We start from the raw sequence: 14,586 nt of genomic DNA, 5'->3' as shown, positions 1-14,586 counted from the left end.
TCAGACAGGGGACAGATACATGCAGAATGCATTCTACTGAAGCCTTAAATACCAAGGGTCTCTCTGACCTGCCCCAGCTAGCCAGCAGTGTTTGTGCCATCACGTGTATTAGGGGCTACACAGCTTTCTAGGACAGCAAAGTGGACAACTTTGGAAAATCAGATCCCTGTGTTTTGTCATTCCCTCCCTCTCCAGTCCATTTCTTTCTTTTCCCCTTTCCTGGCTATTTCTAGACTTCAGGATTTCCCGAGGTGGTCAGGTAGAAAAATTGGAGAAGATTCACATCTTGCAACATAGTGCTGGAGTTGGGATTCTGCTGTGCCCTTGATACCCTGCTCTTGCACATCTTGCAGGATTGCGGGCAGGACTTCTCTGTCTGGGGCCATTTTCCCAGTCTCTGAGGCATCCTCATGATGGATCAGACTGGGTTTCCCTAGGATCTTGGACCAAAGTCTGAATTCCCTGTTGGTGTAAACTTGCAGTTCTTCACTGGCCTCAGAGCTATGCTGAGCCACAATTTGGCCCAGAACATTTAGAAATAATCCCGAGGCTCACCTTTTATTTAGCTCTTTTTCAGAGCTCTTTTTTTAGCAGAAGGTGCTAAGTTACTGTTAGAACACTGAGAAATGGTTTTGTCTTTTGCTTTCCAAACACTGTTTGTATTGGGTTTACACAAATGTCTGTGGTCATTTCTCTTCCACTGCTGTTAACGAGTAAACACAACATCAGCTACACCTCTTATCCCTGACGATGCTGGTGTGCGAGCATGTACCTTACAGCAGGCAGGCAGGGCCTCTCTACTTACTCCTTTGGTGTTGGCCACGGAGGGAACTAAAGATCTTACATTGGGAACTTGGCATCCTCCCACTGTTCAGTAAATCCTGAATTCAGTCCCCACCAAAGATGCTCAAATCACAGAGGCAGAGGAGGAGCACGTGTGGTAATTAGATGTGAGAAATGGGAGCAGGACGAGCTGTACCGTTGACTTGTGCCTCTGCTGCGTGTCCTCTTTGTAGATGATCTGCCTCGGTGTCTCTCACTCAAGCCAGGGATGGCATTGCCTGTCTGTTCCTGGGGATCACTCTGGAAGTCGGTTAATAAATATAAGGTGCTAGGGAGTGTCACTGGAGTGCAGGAGTGGGCTGCTCTGTGTGGAGTGAAATGTTGTTTAAATGGGTTATGTATTTAACATCATTAGTGCCTCGAGGACAACCCTGCAGTCCTTTTTTTCCCCTTCTATCCATGCTGGGAGGGAGGGAGGAATGTGACTAACATGAAAGGGCTGTGAGCTTTCCAGCCTTCTCTCCGTGCGGGACTCACAGCAGGCTCGTGTTGGTTTTGTTTCCCTGCAGCCACATAAACAGTGACAGCTTCCTCTGCGATTGCCAGCTGAAATGGTTGCCCCAGTGGTTAGTTGAGAAAGAGCTGCAATCCTTTGTGGTGGCCACCTGCGCCCATCCTGAGTCACTAAAAAGCAAGAGCATTTTTGCCATTCTGCCAGAAAGTTTTGTGTGTGGTAAGTCTTGCCTGTGTGTTTTGAGGTTGTATGAAGGGTAGGAGTCACTTGGGAAACATTTTCTTTGACTACTAGCATGTTATTATGAGAGGGTTTCTGTTTTGTTTTGTTATTCAATGGGATCAAAGGAAGCCTAAGCCTGCTTTTTAAAAATTTGTCATTGGCTACAATTTATTTCCCACCAAAACCACACAGCGCATTGCTTGCATCTAGTGTATTCCTTACGGGGCTCCCTGAGTATTAAATCAAAAGGGACTAGTGCTTGTTCCACTTCCAGATGGGGCTGCACAGACACTTCCCCAGTCCTCTTGGTTTGATACTACCAAGACTGCAGCTATAATTTTTTTCACTCTGCAGTGTTCAGACCATCTTCTGTGGCTTTGTGTTCTTCACACAGTTCTTCCTCTCGGAAATTACAAAGGGTTAAAAAAAAAGCAGAGGAGAATGTCTCCATCACAGCTCCTTTTTTTGGGCCAGTGTTACACATGAACCAACCAACAGCTAACAGTTGCATTATAATCTTTCTTTTTTCTCCTATGGTTGTTGTTTCTTCTAAACAGCACCTACTACTGTTCTCCCACCCAAACACTGCGGTTGACTGCACCTGAGCTGTGATTGCAGAGCAGCTTTACTTAATACCCAGTACACGCAAACATCTACTGCCTCTCTCGTAAAGAAAAGAAATGTAAATGATCAGAGGAGGCCAAAGTGATGCTGCTCCTGCATCCAGCTTTTGGGTGAAATAAAGGCCTGGTTTGGTGAGGCAAACCCTGTGCTGTGGATCCTGGGTGGAGCTGCACATGGCTGTTTGAAAGAAAAATGAGCTTTTGAAAACACCATGTAACTAAGCTGAATGCATGACTTGCATTGAACACAGAGCAAAAGCTTTGTTCCAGCTGCTGTCCCATGTCCCTCTTGATCCCAGAGCGGTAGGGCTCTGCCTAGGTGGCCTCCGAGCAAGTCTGGGAGGCTTGCTGTGTTCATCTGGAAGAAGAGATCGTGAAGGCTCCATCCCCACAGCAACATCACAAAGCGAAGACAGCTTTGCTTCTCCAGTGCCTGCCAAGTCCTCCAGGCACTAGTACTCCTGGTTCCAAAGGCCTGGCTGTTTAATTAAACCTTAGTCAAATATTAAATTACACCATTTGTAGAAATCTAATAAATGAATCTGCTTGGAACCTTGCTAAAACCAACAATCTTCAGGGCAGAGATGCAAAGCTTTCCACTCCAGACGGGTGACAGGCAAATACAGCTGCTTCTGCTTTGACAGTACGTGCTGCCGTCACCTTGCTCGGCAGCATTTATCCCTAGAGGTGGCATTTGCAGCCCTTTAAGCGTCCTCCTGCTCTCCCCTCCTGCTTCACGCTAATGCAGGCCTGGAGATGAAGGTTTCAGTTCAGCATTGCTCTTCATGCATGGGTTGTACAAGGAAGGGTATTTTCTTCAGACCATAGGGTCTTTCTGAGGTTCAGCTACACTGGCAAAGAGAGCTGGGCATCTTGTAGGTGTTTGAGGTCACTAAGTGGCCATCTCTGTCCTGTGGTTACAGAAGGAACCAGAGGAATGGGAGTCCTAGTTTAGACCAGCTGCTCAGTGGAGTTGTGTGTGGCACATTGCACTGTAGAGCCAGTCTCGATGCTGGAGTGTTTCGCAAGAGCAAGCGGCTTTCCTGGTGTCAACAGCAGTGGATATCAAAGCAGATGTGCAATTATGTCTTTCACTTACATCTCATTTCATCTCTTTGCTTGCTCCAGTCTTTCCTCACAGTCCAGAACTAACTACGCCTCGTTTTCTCTCAGATGATTTCCCCAAGCCGCAGATCATCATCCAGCCTGAGACAACAGTGGCTGTCCTTGGGAAGGACATCCGTTTCACTTGCTCGGCCGCCAGCAGTAGCAGCTCCCCCATGATGTTTGCGTGGAAGAAAGACAACGAGATGCTGTACAACGCTGAGATCGAGAACTTTGCCCACGTGCGGGCAAAGGACGGTGAGGTGATGGAGTACACCACCATTCTGCACCTCCGGCATGTCACCTTCGCCCACGAAGGGCGTTACCAGTGTATCATCACCAACCACTTTGGCTCTACCTACTCCAACAAGGCCCGTCTCACTGTTAATGGTGAGTAGGAAGCTGCTTTCTTATTCCTTTCCTCAGCCTGAGCTGGTAGAATTCTCTGGGACACACTTTTGGAAGGCAGTTACTCCTGAGGGTCCATTCCTGATGGTGAGGAGATCTTAACCTCTTCACAGCAGCTGCCTGCATCTCAGTGGATGCTGAGAAATGCTGTGTGAGGAGCACACGCCAGGCTTGTGATGGCTGCCATCCAGCCAAGCACTTCAGCATGTTCTTAACGGTTTTAGCTGCCTCTCTTTGGCTGTTCCAGTAGAGTCTTTGCCCGATGACATGGTCAAATGAAAACGAAAATACAAAAGGATACAAAGAAGGGGGGCTGTAGTGAATGAAAGTTCTCTGTAGGAGAGATAACAGGGTTTCTTTCCAGGTTAATCACAGAAGAAAATTAGGTTTGATCCCAGCTCTGATGACCCTGAGTGGGGGGTTCTTGGGCACTGCAGACAGGTATGTGCTACAGAAACACAGGGGTAGTCCCAACAGTTGAGAGAGATCCTGCAAAAGCAGCTTGCCACCCTCTTGCCTCTGGGTAATTATTATATTAATCTCCTGCCTAGGAAGGAAAACAGAACTGCGCAGGAGATGGTGTTTTCCCCATGGAACTACTCATCCCTTTTTCTTATTTTTTTTAATTTGTCAGTGTTGCCCTCGTTTATCAAAACTCCCCGCGACGTCACCATCCGGACAGGGGCGATAGCACAGCTGGAGTGTGCAGCTGAAGGACACCCCACCCCACAAATAGCCTGGCAGAAAGATGGGGGCACGGACTTCCCTGCGGCCCGAGAGCGCCGCATGCACGTCATGCCTGATGACGACGTCTTCTTCATTACGGATGTGAAGATAGAAGACACGGGTATCTACAGCTGCACGGCACAGAACTCTGCGGGGTCTGTGCTTGCAAATGCCAACCTGACTGTACTGGGTAAGACGCATTAGTGCCCCGAGACACAGAATCGCAGAATCATTCAGGTTGGAAAAGACCCTTGGGATCGAGTCCAACCATCAGCCCTACTCTACAAAGTTCTCCCCTACACCCTATCCCCCAAGCTCTGGAAGTGGGAACTGGAAGAAGGGATGGCAGTTCAAGCTCCTCAGCAGTTGCAGATACAGAAAAGGGACAAAGAGGCAGTGCTCTGCATTAGTCTTGTTTCATTCTTTTACACTGTAGTTAACTAATGAAAAATGCCCTGCTAATTAAGATAAGGAGCCATTAAGTCATGTTTCCTCTTGTGCCAAGGTAGCCCCTCCAACCACCCTATTTACTGTCTGGGAAAATTACTTCAAAAGGAAATCGCACTCCATCTCTCTTGCCCTGTGAAATAATTCAAGTGTGTCAGCCGTTGCCCCCTTGTCCTTGGGGGTTTCTTTGTTGGGAAGACAGACACCAACTGGTTATGGGAAGGGCTTGGTTGTGATTGTTAGATCTGTTGTGGTTTGCGGCTGCCACGCTCCTGAGCACATGGCTGCATAGAGCACTGCTGTCTATTTGTCTGCAGGAACATCTGTTATGTTCAGTAGTTAGAATAAACCTGTTATGCTGTCCCCAAGATTTAATTTCTGTGTTTATTCTCCTGCAGAGACACCATCTTTGATTCACCCGCTGGAAGACCATGTCGTGTCTGTAGGTGAGACTGTGGCTCTTCAGTGCAAAGCCACTGGGAGCCCATCTCCCCGCATCACCTGGCTGAAAGGTGACCAGCCCCTGATCGTGACAGAAAGGCATCACTTCACCTCGGGCAACCAGCTGCTGATCGTTAGGAACGTTGTCTTGGAGGATGCTGGGAAATACACCTGTGAAATGTCCAACATCGTGGGGACAGAGCGCGCGCACAGCCATGTGAGCATCTTACAGTCTCTCGGCTGTAGGAAGGACCGTACCATGGTGGGGATCATCACCATTGCCGTGGTGTGTAGCATCGTGCTGACGTCTCTGGTCTGGGTCTGCATCATCTACCAAACCAGGAAGAAGAGTGAAGAATACAGCGTCACCAACACAGGTAGCTCTAGTCTCCTGCTGAGGCTTCCTCTCACCTTTTGTGCTGTCGGGCTTCCCACTGAGGCTGAGTCGGTAGCCACACAATCGCCCTGGAAAAGCAGTTGGCTTATCTCGGTGGTTCTCTTGGCTCACAAAGCTGGAACCAGCTTTCACCTGCTGTTGAAGCATGTTCAGAGCTGCATTTCTCCCCTTGGCTTGCTCTTCAGAAAGGTCTTTTCCACTTGGCAGTAGTTCTAGCCATTGCTTTTGCTACTTTGATTTTTTCCATGACCATAAGTGATAACTCTTGAGATGGTCTGGATTATGTCCATGATGCTGGGAACCTGTCTTCTTGAGAATCTGTTCAAAGACTTTATATTCAAAACTTGAAAAATTAGGCTTTGAAGCTGGTATCTCTTTTTCTGTGTTGCCTGTAAGAGCTGTCGTAGCCCAGCTGATGAGGGGTATCCCTCAATTTTTAGGAGAAGTAGTGTTTATTGCTTCCTCCTGATATTCAGAAGGGATAATCTGGTGCTGAAATACGTGTTGCAGTGAGAATGAACTCTCTTGCCCTCAACGTTACGCAGCTTCTGAACAAAGTACGGGAAGAACCAGCCTAAGACTGCCCCACCCTGCTGGGATTTGCAGCCTTCCTGTATTACGCTTAGCTTTAGATATAGTACAACATAGGATTTTAAAGACATGGGCTAGGTAGGAAGTCTTGGATACCATATGATCAGTGTGATGTGTCAGTAGGATTTTCTTTTTCCCCTTTTTCTCAGTCCTGAAAATCTGGGGCTTCATTCCTGCTATAATTGAGTTTCACTTGGTTTTGTGTGACAAGGGAAACTGAAATTGTCTGATACAAAATGGAGAAAGCCAAGGATAGCTATAATGGGTTGAGACTTACTTGCCTGCTTAAGTGAATTGAAGACCCTGTTCTCCAGAAGTCTTTTACACTCATGACTTTGGGAGACAGAGGCGTTGAGTCAAGTGAGGTACTCTGAATTTCAGGGGAAAAGGAAGTATTTGCTTGTTCTGAAGAGTCAGTTCCACCTCCACCTACCTTGTACCGACCATGCCAAATGTAAACACTCAGAGTGGCTTTATCAGCACTCCATCTGACAGCTTTAAGCTTTGAAAAATCAGGAGTGGGGCTTCTGATGGGGAAGTTCAGGAGTTGGGCAGTTCAGTTTCCGTTGCATCTACAGAGAATACCAGTTACCGACCTGGTCCCAAATCCTTCTTGAAAATACGATTTTTACATGCCTTTGAAAACCAAAGCCTTTCTATCTTACTATGAACTGACATTTCTCTGCTCCCATTGCTCTAGATGAGACTATTGTGCCTCCTGACGTGCCAAGCTACTTGTCCTCCCAAGGGACTCTCTCTGACCGGCAGGAAGCGGTCGTCAGAGTAGATAACCAACAGCCGAACGGGCACGTAGACAGCAACGGTGAGAACCCGTTTAATTATTTTTCCTGTGATGCTGTATCTGAACTTGATGTGAGGAGGTAGAAATCACAGCACAAAGTACTTCTGGGCTCGTTATGAGTTATCTGAAAGATCTTCATAATGTAATTCTCTAGCTACTGCATTTATGCAGGACAAGGATCTGTCTCTCACTTCACAGAGCTATCCTCTCCCAGTAATAACAGCGTTCATACAAGCAGACTGCTTCAGAAACTGCTCAGTCAGGCCCTAAGGACTATTTTTTTGCTAATTTTGGATTAGTTTTTTGGCACCCGAGTTACACATAGTTAAGCTCTACTAGAAAATACATTAGCATTGCCTGTCCCTGCCTTCGGGCTTAGAAATTAAATGTTGGGGTTTTACAGTATTTAAACACAGCACATTAGGAAGGAAAAGTTAAGCGTTCTGAACTAAGATTCTCCTAAGTTTGTACAGCATTTACTCTGTTAAACATTAGTTTAAAATTATCTATTATCTCTGTTTTTATTTTTTCTCCCTTTTGCAGTTTTTACACTAGAAATAAGACTAACAGGTCATTTAACTGAGAGCAGATGGTTGTAGTCTTTAGCCAGATGGTTCGTTTGTTACAGGTATGTGTCAGACTGATGCTGGAAGGTGTCCAGATGTTGAAGCTCCCACTGTAGGTTGTAGACAGCCAAAGCTGTGTATCGGCTATAATAAAGACACTTGGAAAACTGAAGACATGGCTGATGGAATGCTTGTTCCAGATAAGACAGGTACAAAACCCATTAATCTGGAAAGGTATTTTGTGTTTGTACAGATCAGAAAGCCCTCCAAGTCAGACAGCATTAAGACAAGAAATTGTTACCTTCCCAAAAAAAAAAAAAAGCCCAGAATGATTCTCAGGTGTGAGCACAGTAAATTTACTTTCTCCTGCTTGCTTTGATCCTCTATCAAGCTTGGATAGTTTGAATTCGAGGAGCTGTCAGAAAAAGGCAGCCTAAAGCTCGTGATTGCCATTCCTTGCTGCTGGCTGATCGCTATTTTGATTTGAGCTATTCCTAAAATGTTGGGAGCACTTTCAAACTTGAAGGTGTTAAAATTTTTCATGCTCTTTAAAGGGGCTGCAAACTTCAAAGCTCAGCTCTTTATTTTCAAAATTTAATGGTAGTTTTGGGCACTACACCTGCCTCTGCTCTTTGCGAATTTCTTGGGTGTTACAGTCCTACTTTTCTATTTTTAGGATGTGTTTTCTGTTCTCATGCTGTATTGTAACATCCACAGAAAAACTGCCAGTGAAACAAATTTTCTCTCCAGGAGAAACTGTAAAGTTTAATAACGGAAAGTTGTCGAGTGCACTAAGGAAATTAACTTTCAATGTTTAGAAACTCCTTCCTACTTGCTTCTTTGAATTCTGCTCATCTGGTACTACCACTAACAGTAATAACCGATCTTGAGATAACAATACGAGTTGACAGTGACCCCTGTAAAGCAGCAGCACAAAAATAAGAAAGGTAACCTGGTATTTTAAAGCAAGTACAGGAAAGTTCCACTTTTTATTTCTACCCTGGCTAGAAAGTTTGGAAAAAGAAATAAATGCAGAGTTTATTTTAAAAAAAGAAAGTTGCAATTTCTGTGGAGTTAAACCTATTAATTGGAGCTACCTTTATGACAGCTACAGAGTTCTGAAAAACGCAGGTGTTTACTAGCCCTGTATAGAACTAAGAAATGTCCGTATTATTTAGTGAGAGATTCCCACACTGCCAAGGGACAGACGAACTAAACAGAGCTGCCTTTTCCTTCCGCAAGTTGTGTGCTTCAGTGCTGACAACTTCCAGCTGGTTAATCTTCATCTGTTGCCGTTTTCCCTTCCTCCCTCACAGGCTACAGCCTGCCAGTTGTGTGCACGGACTGCAGCGGCAGCACGGACAGCATGAACGTCCACATTTACCCCAAGGAGCTGGAGTACTACTCTGAGAGCCTTAAGACTATGGATAATACCTACCCAAGCGCGCTGAGCAGCAAGGAACGAAACAGGAAGAGGGGTGCAGGCACCAGCCTTCTTCATCCTCAGCTGTGCAACGGGATTGCCAGCAGCAAGAGGATGGAAACAGACGGGACCCTCTACCCCAGCAACCACGACAGAATAAGGCCTGTGAGCACGACCAGCCCGCTGCTTGCAGACAAACAAGGTACGTGGTTCTTTGGGGGTGTCTTTCTCTCCCCGGATGCAATAAAACACCATCCGGGTTATCGCAGAGCCTTGTTTTCTCCCACCAGCTTTTTTAACTGGCTCAAGGGCGTGGATGACAGTGGCAGGGTTGGTTTGATGAGGAGCACTGGCAGGCTGAGCATCGACTAACCACACTGCTGCTTTGGGTTTTTGCAGGCTCTTCCCAAGCAGTAGCAAAGCCTTCAGAGCTTAACGACCTTAATTTGGTGAGAGCTTCGCCAGCAGGAGGGTCATTAAAACAACTGAATGTGCTTCCTGAAATGTCCCCAACGCTACTGGATTTGCAGGGCGAGGCAGAGGTGAAACAGGCTCTCCTGTCCAACGGCCACACACCCAAGTCCTGTGACTCCATTCATGAGCTGAACAGATCGCTGGACTGAGAGGACAGACTGCCATGTGCAAATTAACAAACACACTATTATTTTTTTTTTTAATATTTTTGCACAGAGTATATAGGCTACTTACTTCTACCTCAAATCTTGAACTGATGACCTGTCAAAGGCAAACAACTGAGGTATGAGAAACAAGCTTGTATGGGGAACAAACTCCTGTTCGAGCGTCATCTGTTTGTACATAGTTTAAAACTTCCCTGAGAAGTATGAAGCGTTCAAAAGTTGACTTGCATATGAAGCACATAAATGCAAGGGATTATTGTGTAAAGAGAAAAGTATTTGATACAATTGTACATAAGAGTTTTCATATATAAATATATATATATAAATATATATATATCTTTTACAGAGGCTATTTTAATCTTTAGTGCATGGAAAACTGAGTGAAATTTTACAATTTTGGCAATACTGTTTTCAGTATCAGGTTGCTGTTAAACTTTGTGAGAGAAATAATTCTGGTGCCTTAAATGAATAAGCAGAACTTTAAAAAGCCAGACTGTTCCAAAGGGATTGTCCTCTTTTCAATGGAAGTTCCTTTAAGTCAAGTATCAATTGGGTTACTTAGCACAAATTTCCTTTCCCTTTGAAATTTATTGCACTTAACATGTTTCAAGAGAGATCTTCAACTGTTTCAGATGAACTTATAGAACAAAAATAAAACATGCAGTAGGAAATTACATAGCAACCTGATTTTTTTCCTGTTGGTGGAAGAACTTAAATTCCATTGCTTTTCAAAACTGCATAAAAATTAGTATTTGAACTGTGACTGTGTGATACGTTAGTGGACCACACAAGAGGCACTGAATAATTCAGCAACAGTGCAGAGCCCCAGAACATCCAGACAACAAGGCCGTGGCCATTTGTGAGCAGTTGTTACCAAAATCAGTCCCTGGTGCAGTAAATGCGGTAGATTGCACCGTTCACACACGTCCTAGCAGAAGGCGTTACCTGCCCACAGAGGCTGTTCCGGCACTGATCACCTACAGAGCGAACTGCAGACGCTTCCTCTCTGCCCTGGATGCAGCTTTCCCTGTGTGTAAGGTGTGTGTAACGATACACAGCCCGGCCCTGTTTCAAAGGAATAACCCCTGCCACCATAACGCATTTTCACACCCCTAAAAAACCCCACGTCTGTTCTGGAGGGGGGTTGGAAACCATAGAGCTGTTTGTTTTGACAACAAAACTAAACTTGCACTCCTAAGCTGACAGCTGTACTGTTAATTCTTCTGATACTTCTTTTTTTTTTCCTGCAACACAATATTCCGCTTTCTTGTTGAACACCATTACCCCCATCTGCAGCCAGATTCTTCAGACTGAAGATACCTGCTTCAAGTGAATTATGCTGCCTTGTGTAGCTATGCAGAAATATACTCATTTAGAAGGGAAACTCTGTATTTATGGTTGAAAGTACTCTGTTAAGTGGAAATGTCCCAAGTATTTTTATGTGGTCTTTTAAGTTCATCCATGAATGGGGGGAAAAAGAAATACCCACATTGGTCAAACAGATCTTTGTCACTTCTAATGTCACTATGATGCTTTTTATTTATAGAAAGGCTGCTTTCTGTTGGTGTTGGTACCTGTGGATGGAGGACTCCCTTCCAGTTACTTGTAATTTGAGTTCTGCTAACATAAGGTTGCTAACTCTGGTGATGACTACTTTGGGGGAAGGTTTATTAGGGGGTTTGTTACTTTTTTCCTTAGGAGCACCTCAAATGCCAGTTCCACTGAAGCCGAGTCTGGTGGAAATCCACCTTTGCTAGTATTGTGGCTCAAAACAAGCAGCAGAGATAAGGGCAGAAACATTTAATTTTCTGTTCAGATCCATCACCTGGGGCTCTGTGGGGGTTTCACTGAGCTGTTATGTGCTGCCCTGCACCAGGATGGACAGTGCTGGTTTTGTTACAGGCTGGTCCTGCCCCGCTGTACCTTGAGGAGCCGCTGCCTCCTGCCCCCCTGCGCTGCCCCGCAGCTGAGGGCGAGTTTCCCTGCTGAAACCTGACCTTGGTGAAGCAAGGCAGCATTCGGGCTGGTCCCTGTCTGTATCAGCTCCTGACTGTTGATATTTTTGCACTTTGAGACAGGTGGCTAATTATGGTGAGTGCCAAGTTTATTCAAAGCAAAGGAAATGGATGTTAGAAAATTATAAACCGAGCGTAGTTTTCCCTTTACTGAAGGGAAGAGTACGCTTCAGAACCGACTCGCAAGGTGAGAACAGTGGAACCGGGGACACGGGGAGGATGGGAATGATTTAATTGACTCACTTTGGCAGAAACGTCATCACCACTGCAGATACAAAGCATATTTGCCACATTAACATTTGAAAATAATGTTTCTGAATAAATTTAACTGCCTAACGTTATGACTTCCACTAAATATGTGAATTTGCTGCTTCTAAGAGGCAATGTGAAAGAGGAAGTATTACTTTTGTGTACAAAGTTATTTATTTATTAGAAAATTTGGTACAATGTTGTACATTGAAAAACATGTAAGATATTGAAGTGTCTAACAAATGGCATTGAAGTGTCTTTAATAAAGGTTCATTTATAATATTACAGCTGTTTTGTTGAGTGAGCTTTTGGGAGTTTCAGTTGAAAATGAAATAAAATTCTAATCCATTCCTATACTTTTTTTCTGTCTTTCTCTGATGAAAATGCAGACTGCCAAAATACCTGCTTGTGAAATTAGATCCATTAGATCAGCATGAGACTGGCAGCCTGACTTGCGGATGGGGTGGAATGTGGGGGCTGTATTGAAAGATACAATAAAGAACTTATAAGAAATACACTTATAATATATCAGCCTGCTGAAGTACCTGGCAAATACCCTTATCTTGGCACTGAAAGCAGAGCAGAGGGGGTGTGTGCGCATGTGTAAGTATGTAAGAAAACTGGGACCAGCACAGCGCCAGGCTCAGCTGCAGTTGTGAACACCTCCGGCTTTCCCAAACCCCAACCCCACCCTGTATGGAAATTCCAGAGGCAGCTTTGGAGATAAAGCAAGAATTCTTGCTTTTAACTAAAAAAAACTCAATTCAGCTTCTGTATATTAAAAAAAAAATTTAAAAGTATTTCCTCCTCCAAATTAGAACTTTGGGTATAAAGCAGACTTTCTGAGATTACTCTGGTAACTCCTGTATGTGTTGAGGGACTGAAAATTTTTTAAAATGGAAAAGAAACAGCTGTTAAGAGGCTGGTGCCTGGTCTGAGATTCAAGCACTGTTATTCTGTGTTAGTCCAGTAATAGGTTAAAATTAATTTTTCAAGTTTTGGTAAACTTGAAATAATACATTGCTAAAATTCAAGGCAAATGGGGAGAAACAAACACATTTTTATGTCTTTTGCTCTCCCTAGTCCCAAAACTAACATTGTCATGTTCAGTGGGATGAGATGAGTCAGTGTGTGCAGAACAGCCCTGCCCGCCTGCCGGGCTCTCACCTGACCCGGGCCTTCCCTGGGGGTCTGGGATCCATCCCTCCCTCCCCCTGACAGCAGGTTGGCTAAAACACTTTGGCTACTGGTTTGGGTTTTTGGTTTTTTTTAAATAAAAAGCAGCAATGACAAAAACTGATTAGACAAATATTAAGTAAAACCAAAAATCCAGCATTTGGACCCAAAGACTAGGAGGCCTGATTATTTTCAGCTCAAGTAATTAAATGCACCAACTGCAGTGCTAAGCTGCTCATCATGTTTAAAGAGCTTTAAATAGAAAATGTAAGTAAGTTTGCTTTTAAGACAGAGTTATAAATCTCCCCTCTCCACCCCAAATGCCCCTAAATTTGGTTCTGCTATATATACATAAACTTCATAAAAGAGACAACCTTACAAGTGGCAGGAAGCCCTGCTACACCGTGCCATAGGAATGGGCAGAATTAACCAGCCAATACAGGACTTGGCTGAAATTCCTCATTTTAATTGGAGATTATTTTTAAGAATTACAATGTCCTTTGTTCTGTATGTTTTACTTGTTTGCCAATTATTTTCTAAGTTTTGGCCTCAAAGAAGTCTTATTACTATGTCATGGGATGACAGTGTAATAAAACAGCCAGCCTTTGTAAGCCTGGCCCGTGTTTGCGCCTGAGCAGCTGCCTCCTCTTCTCTGGGAGGGACTCAGGCTCCACACTAACCTGGTTTGGCATTTGTTGTCCAGACTCCCCACACGGGTACATTTTCCTAATGAGGAGAACAACCCCAAAGTTCAATTACAGCTCCCCTGGGGAGCACATCATCACCCCCACAACTAGTTAATTAACTCAGGAGCACCATGATGCCCTGGAAGGAGCCAGTGCCACCAGGTTGAAGTCGATGGCTCGTGCTGCCACAGCCGCCCAAGCCGGGTTCTGCCACCCCTCACGCGAGGAGCCCCTCAGCACCCCCCCCAGCACCGTGGCTGAGCCCAGGGCACATGTGTGAGTTGCTGGTGCAACCCAAGGAGGGACTTGCCAGGGCCCACCAAAGGCAGCAGCTTGGCTCTGCCTGCCCCAGCCTCCCCACGCCTCCACCACTCAACATTTTCAAGCACTGCTCAGCCAAGTTGCTGGTGTAAACTCAGGGCCCCCAGACCCTGGTGAGAAGTTTAAGTCCAATAAGGCCTTTGCACCCAGCTTGTCCCTGCACCAATTTGGCCGCTACAGCTTCCATTTCCTAACAGAGGTTTGCTCTGCCTGCCAGCAGCCCCCTGAGAGCCCTCAGGATCCATCCGTACAGCAGCAGGAGGACTCGCACCTTCTCCCTGCCTTGGCCTCCCTCCTGGGCGTCAGCGTTTCCAACCTCCTGCTCCTTCAGCTGCTGAGGGGGGAAGACCAAAAGAAGGCAGAGCTGCATGTCTTTGCACAAGCACAGCTGTAAAATAATACAAGCTTGTGCTTTTTTACTGGAGAAATGTGAGTCTAATTAATAAAGCTGCAC

The 14,586-nt window shown here is 45.2% G+C and overlaps 1 protein-coding gene across 1 annotated transcript in view; it reads left to right on the top strand.

Moving 5' to 3' along the window:
- Positions 1 to 12,303, top strand: part of LRIG1 (leucine rich repeats and immunoglobulin like domains 1) — a 96,056-nt gene extending 83,753 nt beyond the window's left edge. The window contains 8 exon segments of the mRNA XM_074879087.1: positions 1,353 to 1,516; positions 3,316 to 3,636; positions 4,289 to 4,570; positions 5,226 to 5,645; positions 6,957 to 7,079; positions 7,687 to 7,833; positions 8,941 to 9,249; positions 9,447 to 12,303. Coding sequence (XP_074735188.1) covers positions 1,353 to 1,516; positions 3,316 to 3,636; positions 4,289 to 4,570; positions 5,226 to 5,645; positions 6,957 to 7,079; positions 7,687 to 7,833; positions 8,941 to 9,249; positions 9,447 to 9,670 — 1,990 coding nt within the window. The 3' untranslated portion in view covers positions 9,671 to 12,303.
- Positions 12,304 to 14,586: the final 2,283 nt, after the last annotated feature.

The sequence above is a fragment of the Strix uralensis genome, chromosome 10 (genome assembly GCF_047716275.1).
Source record: "Strix uralensis isolate ZFMK-TIS-50842 chromosome 10, bStrUra1, whole genome shotgun sequence".
Taxonomy (NCBI): domain Eukaryota; kingdom Metazoa; phylum Chordata; class Aves; order Strigiformes; family Strigidae; genus Strix; species Strix uralensis.
Note: the sequence above shows the minus strand (reverse complement) of the source record. Positions and strands in the feature narration are given on the sequence as shown.